The sequence below is a fragment of the Physeter macrocephalus genome, chromosome 13 (assembly GCF_002837175.3).
Source record: "Physeter macrocephalus isolate SW-GA chromosome 13, ASM283717v5, whole genome shotgun sequence".
Classification (NCBI taxonomy): Eukaryota; Metazoa; Chordata; class Mammalia; order Artiodactyla; family Physeteridae; genus Physeter; species Physeter macrocephalus.
Window position 1 is genome coordinate 87508259 of NC_041226.1, and position 13951 is coordinate 87522209.

General features: G+C 40.3%; 1 protein-coding gene across 12 annotated transcripts in view; it reads left to right on the forward strand.

Annotated features, from left to right (window-relative positions):
• Positions 1 to 13951, forward strand: part of FNBP1 (formin binding protein 1) — a 152205-nt gene that overhangs the window by 66983 nt on the left and 71271 nt on the right. For all 12 annotated transcript variants that reach the window (XM_028497589.2, XM_028497587.2, XM_007103744.4 and 9 more), the window contains exons 3-4: positions 4868 to 4924; positions 5630 to 5777. In XM_028497589.2, coding sequence (XP_028353390.1) covers positions 4868 to 4924; positions 5630 to 5777 — 205 coding nt within the window. The remainder of the gene's footprint in view (positions 1 to 4867; positions 4925 to 5629; positions 5778 to 13951) is intronic.

The window sequence follows — 13951 nt, forward strand, 5'->3', positions numbered from 1 at the left end:
CTTGCTTCTTCATGGGATGCATGTTCAAAAATGGAGGCGCTTAGCATGATCTGAGGGTGGGGTTTTCGGCCCTCTGGTGTCAAAATGTAATTTACCAGACACCTGTGCAGGCCCTGTTTTAGGTAGTCCCAACCAGTCTTAGCTGGCTTGAGCTTGAGCTAGACACAGCTAGCTCTAAGTTCCTGGAAAACAACCCAGGCAGACATCTTACTGTTTCGGCTGTGTGATGCTTGGAGGACAACTAAGCCTTTTGTAGCAACAATTAAAGCATCAGCTTGATCGGTGAAGGCAGGTTATACGTGAAGGGGTTTTTAATAAACTGGAAGGCAAGCTCAAGAATTTCTGTTAGTCACCAGTTTTTATTAACCCCATGGGGCATGGTCTCAAAAGCACTTGTTTTTGTACGTCTTGTCTTTGAGACTCTGAGTTTTGTTGTCTGTTCTGAAACTTTGTTAGAGGTTCTGTTTTAGCATTCACTCCATTAGGTCAAAGGCGTTCACCCCTATTGCTTGGGAATCCCTAGGTTTTGTGGTGATCTTCCCCAGGCATTCAGCCTGCAGCCCTGGGAAGCAGAGACCCAGGTGGCCAGCCCCAGCTCCTGCCAAGTCCTGGCACCTGGGTGGTCAGCCTGCATGTCTTCCTCTCAGATCTTTTCTGTCACTGTTCCCTGAGTGCTTACTCACCCCTCAGTTTACTTCTGTCTGAATCGGTTTTCAGGGTTCTGTGGACTTGTTTCCCTCCCTGTGACTGTGAGGGTGGGGTCAAGCTTCTGTCCTACACTGTTCCAGAATCTTCTGTCCCTCACACTGGTCACCACTTCTCAAAGTGTGTAGACTGAGGTTATGTGCCTTTCTTCATTGGTTTATTTTCTGCCGCTGAAAATTTCCTGGCTTTTATTTCGCCTCTTGTTGGAAAAGCGCAATTCTCTGATCAGATTTTTTTGTGCCATCTTTATCTGGCAATCTGTGGTGAGCTTTTAAAATATAAAAGACAGATAAAAAAAAAAAAAACAACACAAAACATTCCTGTGTCCAGGCTTGGACCTTCCATTTCAGAGGGTCTGGAGTGAGGCCCAAGTGTTTCCTTTTTAGAAGCCTCACTGCAGTCCTTAGGACCAACCGAATTTAAATCCAGTATCTTTATTAAAAGATGTATATTTTCCTTTTATGTTTTAATTAGCCTATCTGAAGAGCAAGTATATAAAACAATTTAAATTTCTCAGAAAGACCCCATAAATTTAAAGGTGCTTTTGGTGTTTATTTGCTTGCTTTTTTTTTTTTTTTTTTTTTTTTTTTGTGGTATGCGGGCCTTCCTCTGTTGTGGCCTCTCCCGTTGCGGAGCACAGGCTCCGGACGCGCAGGCTCACCGGCCTTGGCTCACGGGCCCAGTCGCTCCGCGGCATGTGGGATCCTCCCGGACCGGGGCGCGAACCCGCGTCCCCTGCATCGGCGGGCGGACGCGCAACCACTGCGCCAGCAGGGAAGCCCTGCTTGCTTATTTTAAAAATAACCTCATACAAATAGGGCCAGAAAGCCCACCTCCGGAGAATGGAAATGCAAGTTGCTCTTTTTTTTGTAATGGTCCCTGAGAGAGATATCCTTAGATCTGAAGTTCCCTTCTAGACCTCTTAAGCTTTTAGTTTTCTGCTGGTGTTTATAGAGTGAATTATTCACTGATGCTTTTAAGAAGCATTTTGAATGCTGTATATGCTAACACCGTCAAAGTGATATTCCTTCTTCAGTACTGGACCGTCTTTACTGGAGATCGCCCACAACAGGTCTTTAATCCTGGTTAGGATTTGACTGGTAAAACGGAACTATAAAAAGTACTGGTTTCACTTGGATCTCTTCAAGCTATGCTTCCTTCAACTAGATATAAAGTTTAAGTTATTTTTACGGCTGCTAATGACTGAACGCTAAAAAGAAAATGTAGATTTAAATCAACCTCTAAAATAACAGTTTTGAATGAGTTTTTATATAAGATGTGAGTTTAGAAGTGACATTTTCCGTTTGTAATTTACAGTTAGCAGAAGAAATGGTCAGTATTTAAAATCATGCGCTAAAAATAATATCTCACGTGCAACCTCTAGGCTTTTCAATACTGCAGGTCCCATATATGCTGCTTTAAATATATTTGGAAAATAACCTATTGATTAGTCATTGCTTTCCATGGCTCCCCTTTTATTCCTGGTACATGTAAGTCGGAGCTATTGTTTTTATTAAATCTACCTTTTTCAGGACTAAATGTGGTAGGCAACTCAAAGAATTCTACCATGCTTTCAATATATAAGATTTATCTCTTTTAACAAAGTGAATCATCTATGTATAGCTGATAACACTTTGTTATAAAGCAGAAACACACCATTGTAAAGCAATTATACTCCAATAAAGATGTTTAAAAAATTAAATTAAATTAAAAACAAAAATTTCTCTCTTTTGCATTAATTTTTCTCTAAGGCACATGCTTTAAGGAAATACTGCTTTTTCACATTCTTTCAAATCTAGATCTATTAGATAATCTTTGCTGTGTATCCAGAGTATCAGTAGAGAAAACACAATGTAGTTTAAGCATAGCTCACGGGATAGCAACCTCCAAGTCAGTACATTTTTCTTTCATCAGTTCGTCTAATTATAATTTTTAAATTGTTATATACCCATGCCTTCTTTTTAAAGTAATTGCAACAATCACTATTCAATTGGGTGATATATATTCCCTGGGAATTTCCAAACTTTAAGGGACAATAGAGGTCATTTCACCCACCTGCCTCGGGTTTACAGATGAGGAACTGGAAGCACAGGCTTGTCCATTGCTTTGTCTGAGGTTACACCATCTAGTCACAGGGCCTTTGGATTCCCAAAGCAACGTCCTTTTTACTTTTTTTTTTTTTTTTTTTTTGCGGTACGCGGGGCTCTCACTGCTGTGGCCTCTCCCGTTGCGGAGCGCAGGCTCCGGACGTGCAGGCTCAGCGGCCGTGGCTCACGGGCCCAGCCGCTCCGCGGCATGTTGGATCTTCCCGGACCGGGGCACGAACCTGTGTCCCCTGCATCGGCAGGCGGACTCTCAACCACTGCGCCACCGGGGAAGCCCCCGTCCTTTTTACTAAAGTCCTCTGCCTCTCATGTCACCTAGTAACACCTATTAGAGGTGAACTCACATTTCACTTTGTCTGTAAAACGTACCATGATCAAAATTGTAAATTTATTATTGCACACTTTTCTAGGCACATCTGTAGGTTCAGGAGAAATGAAAGAAATAGAATGTGAAATAATGAAAGTAGCTACTATGAAAGGGGAATAGCAACATGGAATAAACAGGGAAGTGAATACTGAGATGCTGTCATATGAAGAGTCCCACTGTGGACCACTAGTCCGCTTCTAGGGCTGTTGTTGTTCTTCTTTTTTTAAATTGAAGTATAGTTGATGTTAATTTCTGCTGTACAGCAAAGTGACTCAGCGATACACACACACACACATATTCTTTTTCATATTCTTTTCGATTATGGTTTATCCCAGGACATTGAATATAGTTCCCTGTGCTATATAGTAGGACCTTGTTGTCCATCCATTCTATATGTAATAGTTTGCATCTACTAACCCCAAACTCTCAGTCCATCCCTCCTCCAGCCCTCTCCCCCTTGGCAACCACAAGTCTGTTCTCTATGTCTGTGAGTCTGTTTCTGTTTCGTAGATAGGTTTATTTGTGCCATATTTTAGTTTCCACATATAAGTGATATCATATGGTATTTGTCTTTCTCTTTCTGACTTACTTCACTTAGTAAGGTCCATCCTTACTCTGGATCCATCCATGTTGCTGCAAATGGCATTATTTCATTCTTTTTAATGGCTGAGTAGTATTCCATTGTATATATGTACCACATCTTCTTTATCTATGGCTGTTCTTCTTCCCTTTTTTTCAATATTTATTTATTTATTTATTGGCTGCATCAGGTCTTAGTTGCGGCACGTGGGATCTTTTGTTGCATCGCACAGGCTTCTCTCTAGTTGTGGCGCATGGGCTTAGTTGCCCTGCGGCATGTGGGAACTTAGTTCCCTGACCAGGGTTCGAACTGGTGTCCCCTGCATTGCAAGATGGATTCTTAACCACTGGACCACCAGGGAAGTCCCTTTATGGCTGTTCTTCTAACTACAGAAGCCAAAATCAGGACCCAAAAGAAATCAATCAGTGGAACAAATGTTAATGGATTTTCTTTTTTCAAGGTTACCTCTTAGTTTTTGTGTAACTTGAAGCATGCAGAATGTAGAGGGGAGTATCTGGATTCTTGACCTGGAGATGGGATTAGGAAGAGAGATTAGTGCAATTTTGACTAATCTGAGTGTGTTCAGTGCAAGCCTGCTAGGCAGGTTAAAAGTTCTCCTTGCTAAATGTCTTAGCATAAACATCCCCCCAAATATTGTCTCTCCTTCCTTCAAGAAGACTTATTCACAAGTAGTTTTCATTAGGTTTTGGAAGAGCAGCACACAGCCTTGAAAACCTGCCCTTGACACTTTGATTTTTCATTTAAACATTTGGACTCAGTCCATATGCTTGCCTTGGATTTAGAGCAATAATGGTTGCATAGAAACACATGGTCTGCCCTCTCCAGTTAAATAATGTCAGGTCTTGACATTCAGGTAAACGACCAGTTAGCGACCATTTCTGTTCTTATTTGCTCTACCTTTAGGTAAAAGAGTCAAAGCTATGCAAGTCTTTCACGCTGAAAGATGGAAGGAAACAAGTGGATTTCAGCTGTGGACATTTTGTGACTTCTTTTTTTAACTTGTAAACAAAAGCACTGACTTCTTTCGTTCCTGATTTCTCAATTAATTATCTTTCTGTATAAGGTGACATGTCTGCCTTTTTGTTTTAGGAATCTTTCGAAGAAATACCAACCTAAAAAGAACTCGAAGGAAGAAGAAGAATACAGGTGTGTTTATCATTGATTGTTATGTGGTAATATCTATATGGCATTGGTGATGATTATAAAGGAAATCTACATATATTTTGTAGATATATCTACAAAATCAAGTTGCCTTCCTCATTCATATCTGTGCCAGTTTTTAAATTGGGGGAAAGACAATAAAAACCTACTCAAATAACTTATACTGAGTCACTAGACCTACTCCAGATTGTTTCAATTAAGGTAATTAGGAAAAGCTTAGAATGTAATCTAAGCAAATACAGGAAATGTGGACCATATGCACTCTACATCTTGATGTGGTTTTGTAAATATCAGGCGTCTCATTCATCCAACAAATATGTCTGTTTCAGACAGCAATTAAGACATCTTAACATGAAAAGTCCAAAAGTATTATCTGTAATTTAGATCTAAATATCCATGATATTAGTACCTATAGTGTATATGTATTTTGGGTTATATGTGGGCTATTATTAACAAAGCCAAATATTGCCTTATGTAGGGCAATTTGGCTTTACAAAATGAAAAATGTTTCAGTTGTCATTTATTCTGCGCCATTTTGATGAGAACCCTCTTATGTGTAATGAATTGTCAAGACCCTATGGGAGCTGGATGCAAATTAACCTGATTTTAATTACTATTTCGCTGGTGGGAAGCAACATGAGAGAGGATGTGCCTTGTTTGAAAAGGAGTGGTGTGCGTTCTGTTCTGTAGGTATACAGCATGTAAAGCCTTCCTTTCCACCCTGAATGAGATGAACGATTATGCTGGACAGCATGAAGTCATCTCCGAGAATATGACCTCCCAGATCACCGTGGAGTTAGCACGCTACGTCCAGGAATTGAAGCAGGAGAGGAAATCGGTAACTAAAATTTGTTTTTTCTTCCTACGAGATGGGCCAAAGATGATGTGAATATCCCTACAAGTTTTAAAATTATCAATAAATGGAATCATATTAGATGGTGGGTCTTAAATTACCACCTTTGAGACACATATAAACATTCCTGACCCTGTTTGTAGAAAGTGTTTCTAGGTCTTTACATCCGATTTCAAGTGTCCCTCGGACATTCTGAAACTCATTTGTGGATCCCAGAATACTAACCCCTTTGAGGAATTTAAATATATTTGCGGCTATCGGATATACAAGAGTAAGCAATACAATATGATGTATGCTGTGTGGAATAAGCTGTATTAAAATAAATGTTATAAGGAGTTCAAAAGAGCCAGAAAGATGACCTCAGTTACAGCCACTCCGTTCCGTGGCTCATTCATTATCATCTAATGAAGAGGGCCTTTTTGTTCCTCTTGTCATCATTACAGTCTTTTCATAGCTTTTGTTGTTAACAAAAGGGAAAAATGTACCCTCAAGTAAAATATATTCATAGTCAAGATTTTGCCCTAAGAGATTTATCATTAAGCCATGGTCGTCTGTATCATTGTACGTTGATCACCTGTGAGGTGCATAATAATTTGTTAATAATAAAGTACCAAAGTTGGCCAGTGATATGCTTTTCTATATAAATTTGAGTCCACAGTAATTCTTTTAATGCTCTGGAGATACATGAGACAAAAAGATTGATAGGGTTCTTGCTGAAATGGTGGAGATATTAAATAATAATGACCAAAATAATTATTTGGGGCTTCCCTGGCGGCGCAGTGGTTGGGAGTCCGCCTGCTGATGCGGGGGACGCGGGTTCATGCCCCGGTCCGGGAGGATCCCACGTGCCGCGGAGTGGCTGGGCCCATGGGCCATGGCCGCTGGGCCTGCGCGTCCAGAGCCTGTGCTCCGCAGCAGGAGAGGCCACAACAGTGAGAGGCCCGCGTACCGCCAAAAAAAAAAAAAAAAAAAAAAAATTAATTGCAGTTGTGATAGTTTTGACAAAGTACGAGTACATATGTGAGAACATATAATGAATGGGAACACCTAACATGCTTATGCTCTGGATCATGGGAAAGCTTCCTGGGGGGCTTGACAGTTAAGGCTTTAACAGGACTTGAGGGACAAGTAGGAGTTGCATGGGACAAACATTCAATAGAGGGAGCAGCCGTGCAAAGGCCCTGAGACAGGAAGGTGTTTGGAACATCTGAGGAGTTTAGTTCTTTCTGAACTGTAAATATGTAGCAAATAGCTTTGGGTGTGTTTAGAAGTTAGGAAGAGATATATGCCTTAGGATCAACCCATTGGATTAAAAAAAGAGTTAATACACTGAGCTGATGTTTTTATCTATTCACATTAAAGCAGTGATTAGCAAGCAGGCACAGTTTTGCTCCCCACCCCAGCAAACATTTGTCAATGTCTGGAGACATTTTTGGTTGTTAGGGGCATTATAGCTGGGGGGTTGCCACTGGCATCTAGTGGGTAGAACCCAAAGGTGCTGCTAAACATCCTATAATACACAGAACAGCCTCCATGACAAAGAATTACCTGGTCCAAAATGTCCATAGGGGCTGAGAAACCCTGCACCAGAGCTCCAATTAGGTGACAGTCTCTATAGACCACGGAGACTGGTCTTTTATAAGAAAAGGAGACCTTTTCTTTTATATGATGGAAAGGAAGAAGTGAAACAGAATATTAAGGTTTGGAATTAAGCAAAATACCTAACATAATCATAAAGGAAACACAGTAAATCTGAACACGATGCTGGACTACTTCCCTGGTTCCTGACTTTCCCTTGACCTTGCAAAGTTTATACCTTCTTCTTATTTGTTACTTTGGTCAGTGGCTTGTGTCTCTTGCTGACCTTCCTTCACTCATATAGTTTAGCATTTTAGCCAACACCCTAAACAGAAACTGTGCATTTACCTTAGTAGGAATCATTAATTGTATTTCTGGAGTGAATCATGAAACGTGAAGCCCACATAACTTGGCTTCCTCCTACTTTTTTGAATTCTCCCCCTCCAACCACGTGGCCTTCTTACCCTGTGCGATCCATGCCCTGTGCGATCCTGCCCCAGGGCCTTTGCACTGGCTTTTCTCACCTTGGTAAGCTTTTCCCCCAGGTATCTGCAGAACTCACTTCCTGACTTCTTTCTCAGGAATATCATCTCATTGAGGTCTATCTTGTTTACCTTATTTAAAATTACAAAGTCCCCCCACCTTCTCCACCCCATTTCTACCACCTCCCCCTGCTTTATTTTTGTTTAGTACTTAACCAGCATCTAACATTTTATGTATTTACTTGTTTGTTTTTCTTTCACCCCACGCTGTAAGCTCCACTAGGGCAAGAATTTTCTTGTCCACTGTTGTATTCTCAGTCCCTGGAACAGTGCCCAGTGTGGCACAAAGCAGGCTCTCGATCAATACTCTTGGAGTGAAAGAAAGAATTGAGAAGTAGAAGCAGCCTTCTTCGACATAGCTTAGTTCTCAGTTACACTTTGTTTTACGAGTTGCAGATCCTTGTATTTCTTCGCTGTGTTATGATTGTGTCCTTTTGTTTTATTTACTCACTGGTAATCATGTCTTTTTTACAGTCTGTCATGTCTGTACTTTGAATTCTTTTCCTTTTTTAATAAAAAATTATAGTAATTTAATTATTAAATTATAGGTGGTGCAGACACACGTTAAATAATACCTTGCAATGCATAGTGTTCCTTTTCTTTTAAGGAGAATTACATGTACACTTCTCTGAGTCAGATGTTCTGTTGAGAGGAGCTGTAAACAGTATGCTGTCTTAAAGCCTTTTGTAATGCTATTGAGATGAAAATTTAGGAAATTGTGAGACCTTTTAAAATTCTAGAAAGAATATCAGTAAGTACATGTACATTTGTGGTGTTTTAATATCATGCTTCATGAACATTTCTGCTTTGCTTATTATGTGGGTAACAGCTACCATTATTTTGAATGACCGCATGATGTGGCATTGTGTTGATGTTCTCTGATTTCTAAAATTACTCTCATAATATTGGATATTTAACTGTTTGGCCTCAAGTGTTCATTTTTACAGGTTATAATAACTGACTTCTATCCTCACAGCATCCCTGGGGGAGGGGGAGGGCTGTTATCTTATACATTGTGCTTATTATTTTACATTTCGCTACCAGGCAGCCCACGTCTCAGGGCAGCGCGCGTTCACGCACATGCTCTGGTTCCCACTGAGTTATTTTCTTGAACTTACACCCAAGGATGCTGGGCTGACTGGTGTGAAGGTCTCCATCAGCAGTCAGCTGTAGAAAGGGCTCCTTGAGATCATCTCATACCATGCAGTATTTCTCCTTGCAACCTTTCACTTTTGGCAACCCTGACTTTTCTTAGTAAGTGATCTAATTTTCATAAGGATGACTGTCAAAACCACAGTAGACTGTGACGGTTTCCACTTTCTGGTGACGGTAATTATCAGCAGAAGGGCCACAACAGAGCGAGAGCCCAAATCCAGCTCTTCTGGGGTCCAGTCCAGTTGCTGCTTCGGTGCGGGACCATGAAGGGCTGACAGTGAACTTCAGCTCTTCTGTAGAGGAGAGGAGAGCCTCAATCAGCAGTATGTCCAGAGAGCCGCAGCCCCCGGCAGTCAGGGAGGAGAGGAAAGGACCCAGGCTCTGCAGTCAACAAACCCACTCAGGACTCCGGCAGCCCCACCAGCTAGGAAACCTTAGGCAGGTTATATAACTCTCTGAGCAGCCAGTTCTGCATCTGTAACTGAGGCTGATTATAATAAACCACCTTCCCGAGTTCAGGGGAGGATCGCAAGAAGACAGGTACAAACCGCCTAGCACCACATTCCGTGTATTGATATATAGGCACTGCATATCTGGTACCTTCCATCAGGTCATTCTGTTTCTCAATACAGAATCTCCTTTCTACTCCAGAAAGGGTTTGATCAGGGTTTATTACAGAAAACAGGAGCATACACAGGTCTCCTTGTGACCATATGTCATAACAATATTGTCCATAACAGGACCAGTCTTAAAAATGTTGAATTGGCTGATGGCATTGAAAACAAGCCGCTTTTACAATTTTAGGTCGAGTTACTGTTTCTCATGGCTGACTAGAAATAGTGTCTTGCTTAAAGTACCATTCTTAACCATCAGCCTAATACATTTTGGGCCATTTGATACAGTGGCGAAATCCTCCCTGCCCAAAGGGACGATTTAGAATTTACAGGATTACTGCTGGATCTTGTTACTGCATATAGAGAGGATTTCCAAGTTCAGTTCAGAATACTAGTAGAAAATTATTTTTCATATAGATTTTGCGATGTTTGAATAGATGAATCTCTAACAAGAGTGCCCGGTGAGAAATAGCTCACTATGCAAAAGATGAGGTTTCCTTCCTTTTTTGAATGGATTTGAAAGGAAGTAGAAGACAGTAACATAGTGGGAGAGATGGATATTCTCCTTGCCTCTGAGGCCATATCGTGCTCATGAGCCAGCTGTTTGATCTTAAACAAAAGCTTAAAGTCTTAAAGGTATAACTGATTCACTTTGCTGTACAGCAGAAGCTAACGCAACATTGTAAATCAACTACACTCCAATAAAAATTAATTTTAAAAACTCTTGAAGTCTTAAAAGTAAAACAGGATAGTACTTGCTGTTCATGTTTTTGGGAGAAAGGATGATTTTTTTAAATTTATTTTCTTTTTCTATTGAAGTATAGTTGATTTACAATGTTATGCCAGTCTCTGCTGTACAACAAAGTGACTCAGTTACACACACATATATATATACATTTCTTTTGGGACTTCCCTGGTGGTCCAGTGGTTAAGACTCTGCACTTCCGCAGCAGGGGGCACAGGTTTGACCCCTGGTCAGGGAACTAAGATCCCACATGCCGCGTGGTGCGGCCAAAAAAAAAAAAAAAAAAAAAGTGTGAAAAGACTTTGTCAACATAAAAAAAAAAATTCTTTTCCATTATGGTTTATCCCAGGAGATTGGATATAGTTCCCTGTGCTATACAGTAGGACCTTGTTGTTTATCCATTCTAAATGTAATAGTTTGCATCTACTAAACCCCAAACTCCCAGTCCATCCCTCTCCCTCCCCACCACACCACCCCCACCCCCTTGCCCCTGGCTTCGTTCTCTATGTCTGTGAGTCTGTTTCTGTTTTGTAGATAGGTTCATTTGTGCCATATTTTAGATTCTACATATAAGTGATATCCTATGGTATTTGTCTTTCTCTTTCTGACTTACTTCACTTAGTACGATAATCTCTAGGTCTATCCATGCTGCTGCAAATGGCATTATTCCGTTCTTTTTTATGGCTGAGTAGTATTCCATTGTGTATATGTACCACATCTTCTTAATCCATTCATCTGTTGATGGACATTTGGGTTGTTTCCATGTTTTGGCTATTGTGAATAGTGTTGCTGTGAACATAGGGGTGTGTGTATCTTTTTGAATTACACTTTTGTCCTGGTGTATGCCCAGGAGTGGAATTGCTGGATCATATGGTAGTTCTATTTTCAGTTTTCTGAGGAACTTCCATACTGTTTTCCATAATGGCTGCACCAACTTACATTCCCACCAGCAGGGTAGGAGGGTTCCCTTTTCTCCACATCCTCTCCAGCATTTGTTATTTGTAGACTTGAGAAAATATGATTTTTATGCAGCAGTTTCCACATATGCTATGTTCTCCTATTACAGTGCAGCTCACTCACATAATATTATGAATAACCAGCGTTGGTCCTGACACACAGAAATCCGTTTGCGCGTTTTGATGAGAATTTGTTGATTTTGTAAAAGGAAATTCTTTAAAAGAGAGCTTTGACTTGCCATTTGCAAGAGCACAGCCGTTGAGGTTCTTTCCAAAGCCTGGTGTTCAAGCCAGCAGCAGTTCTCATTAGGAAACACCAACACTCCTGGAAGCCTAAGAGTAGGGGGGCTCTTAATTTCTTCACCTCATGGGCTCCACTTAAGGCAACTGTATTTTTGGCAAGATGATCACCTTCTCTTTAGAGGTAATGGACTCAGTGGCCAGTCCTTGGGGTGAATATAAGTTGAAGCACACAGTGACCGTTCCTTTGCTTTGCCTTCAGCCTTTTATTCTCAAACATAAATTATCAATGCATCTGATTGTGTGACAATGTCTGGGATTTACTGGTGTTCAATGATAATGGATAGAAATAACGGGAAAATCAACAGTTCTTTCTAAGGCAACATGATTAGTTTTAATGTGTAAAGTCTAGACATTTTATACTTGCCTGATTTTCCTAGATTTTTACAAACTTACAGGAAGTACAAGATTCCTCATCTCTTTAAGCTGACCACATACAATAAGAACGTCTGTTTCTTTTATTTACTTTCCCTTTTTAAGGGGAGTTTCTGTGATTCATTGATTAGTTACCAAAGTTTTTAAAGAATGTTACTAAAACTCTGAATTAAAGAACAAAAACACAGTCCTTATCAATCAAAATCATCATTTTTCCAGGTTTCCTTCTGGATGTCATTTATAGATATATAGATAGTTATTTATATAGAGAAGTATTGATATCCTCTATATATGGATATAATATACATATAATATTTAAGAGTATTAGTCCTAGTATAGGTAGAATTTGTTTTTCTTTATTCCCCATTCAATATCATAAACACTTTATATGTTTCTACATGAAAACATATAGTTTTCATAATTAGAATTTTAGTGGCTATGTATTATTCTAACACATAATTCACTTAACTAATTACTGTTTGATCATAGGCTGTTAGTGGTTTCTGATTATTTATTTAGTTATTTAGTTAGTTAGTTATATAAATAATACTGCCGTGAATTCTTTACTTTTGTAGCTGTTTTCTTTGTGTGTGGTGGGGTGGGGATTATTTCTCCAAGCTAAATTCCCAGAAATGAGAATATGAGGTCAAAGCAGACCAGACTCATGGTTCTTGGTTAAACTTTGGCCATTTGTGAGATTGATGGTCTTTAAAAGAAGAAAAGTTGAGATTCCCAAGTTGCTGAAAGGATCAACTTGGGTGTGAATTGGCTTATCTGAGATGTGGGTAATTCAGAGTTGCTATCAGATAGATTCCTCTGAAAGAACTATTATAAATATGCCCTTACTAGCAATTTTCGCACTCTGAATCAAGTTATTAAAGAATTTTAGAGAGGTTCAGCTCCAACCTTTGAGTCTGTGTAGGGTTATCTGCAGTGGTCACCACTAACCACATATGAGGGATTTATGGAGATTTATAGCTCCAGGAGGGAAATGCAGAGGTTCCAGCCAACATTTACTGGAACCTCCAACTACATTTCTCCTGGCAGGTGGAAGGAACGCTTGTTACGAAATGTTGGCCAGGAGCAGAATCACTTTTTGGCAATGGTTATCTGAAGAGTTCTGGAGGAAATGATTATACCTTCAGTGACTCACTAAAATTTTTATAAATCTCAGATAATGCTTGCAAGACCCCACATTACTGAGAATTGACAATATGAAATTTTCCCCCAAGGTTTTGGAAATGTTTAAAAATGGATACTAAAAGCCACACATTTACACAGTTGTTAAGAATCCGCCTGCCAATGCAGGGGACACGAGTTCGAGCCCTGGTCCGGGAAGACCCCACGTGCCATGGAGCAACTAAGCCCGTGTGCCACAACTACTGAGGCCCGTGCGCCTAGAGCCTGTGCTCCACAACAAGAGAAGCCACTGCAATGAGAAGCCCGTGCACGGCAAGGAAGAGTAGCCCCTGCTCGCCGCAACCAGAGAAAGCCTGAGTGCAGCAACGAAGACCCAACGCAGCCATAAATAAATAAATAGATAGATAGATAGATAGATAGATAAATAAAATAAAAGCGACACATTTAAAAGTTTAGGTATTGGCTATGTCCTATTTATGAAACTTACGAAGGGGCTTAATTTCCTATAAGGCAGTTCTGCAGCCCAGACTGACTCTAATATGTTTAGAACATGTTTTGGTTTTTTGGTTGGTCTTTGTTGGTTTGTTTGTTTTTTGGCTGCACTGTGCCATGCAGCTTGTGGGATCTCAGTTCCCTGACTTGGGCCACGGCAGTGAAAGTGCTGAATCCTAACCACTGGACCACCAGGGCACTCCCTAGAACATGTTTTTATAAGAGATGACAGCAAAGAGACAAAACTTAGCATGAAGGAAAG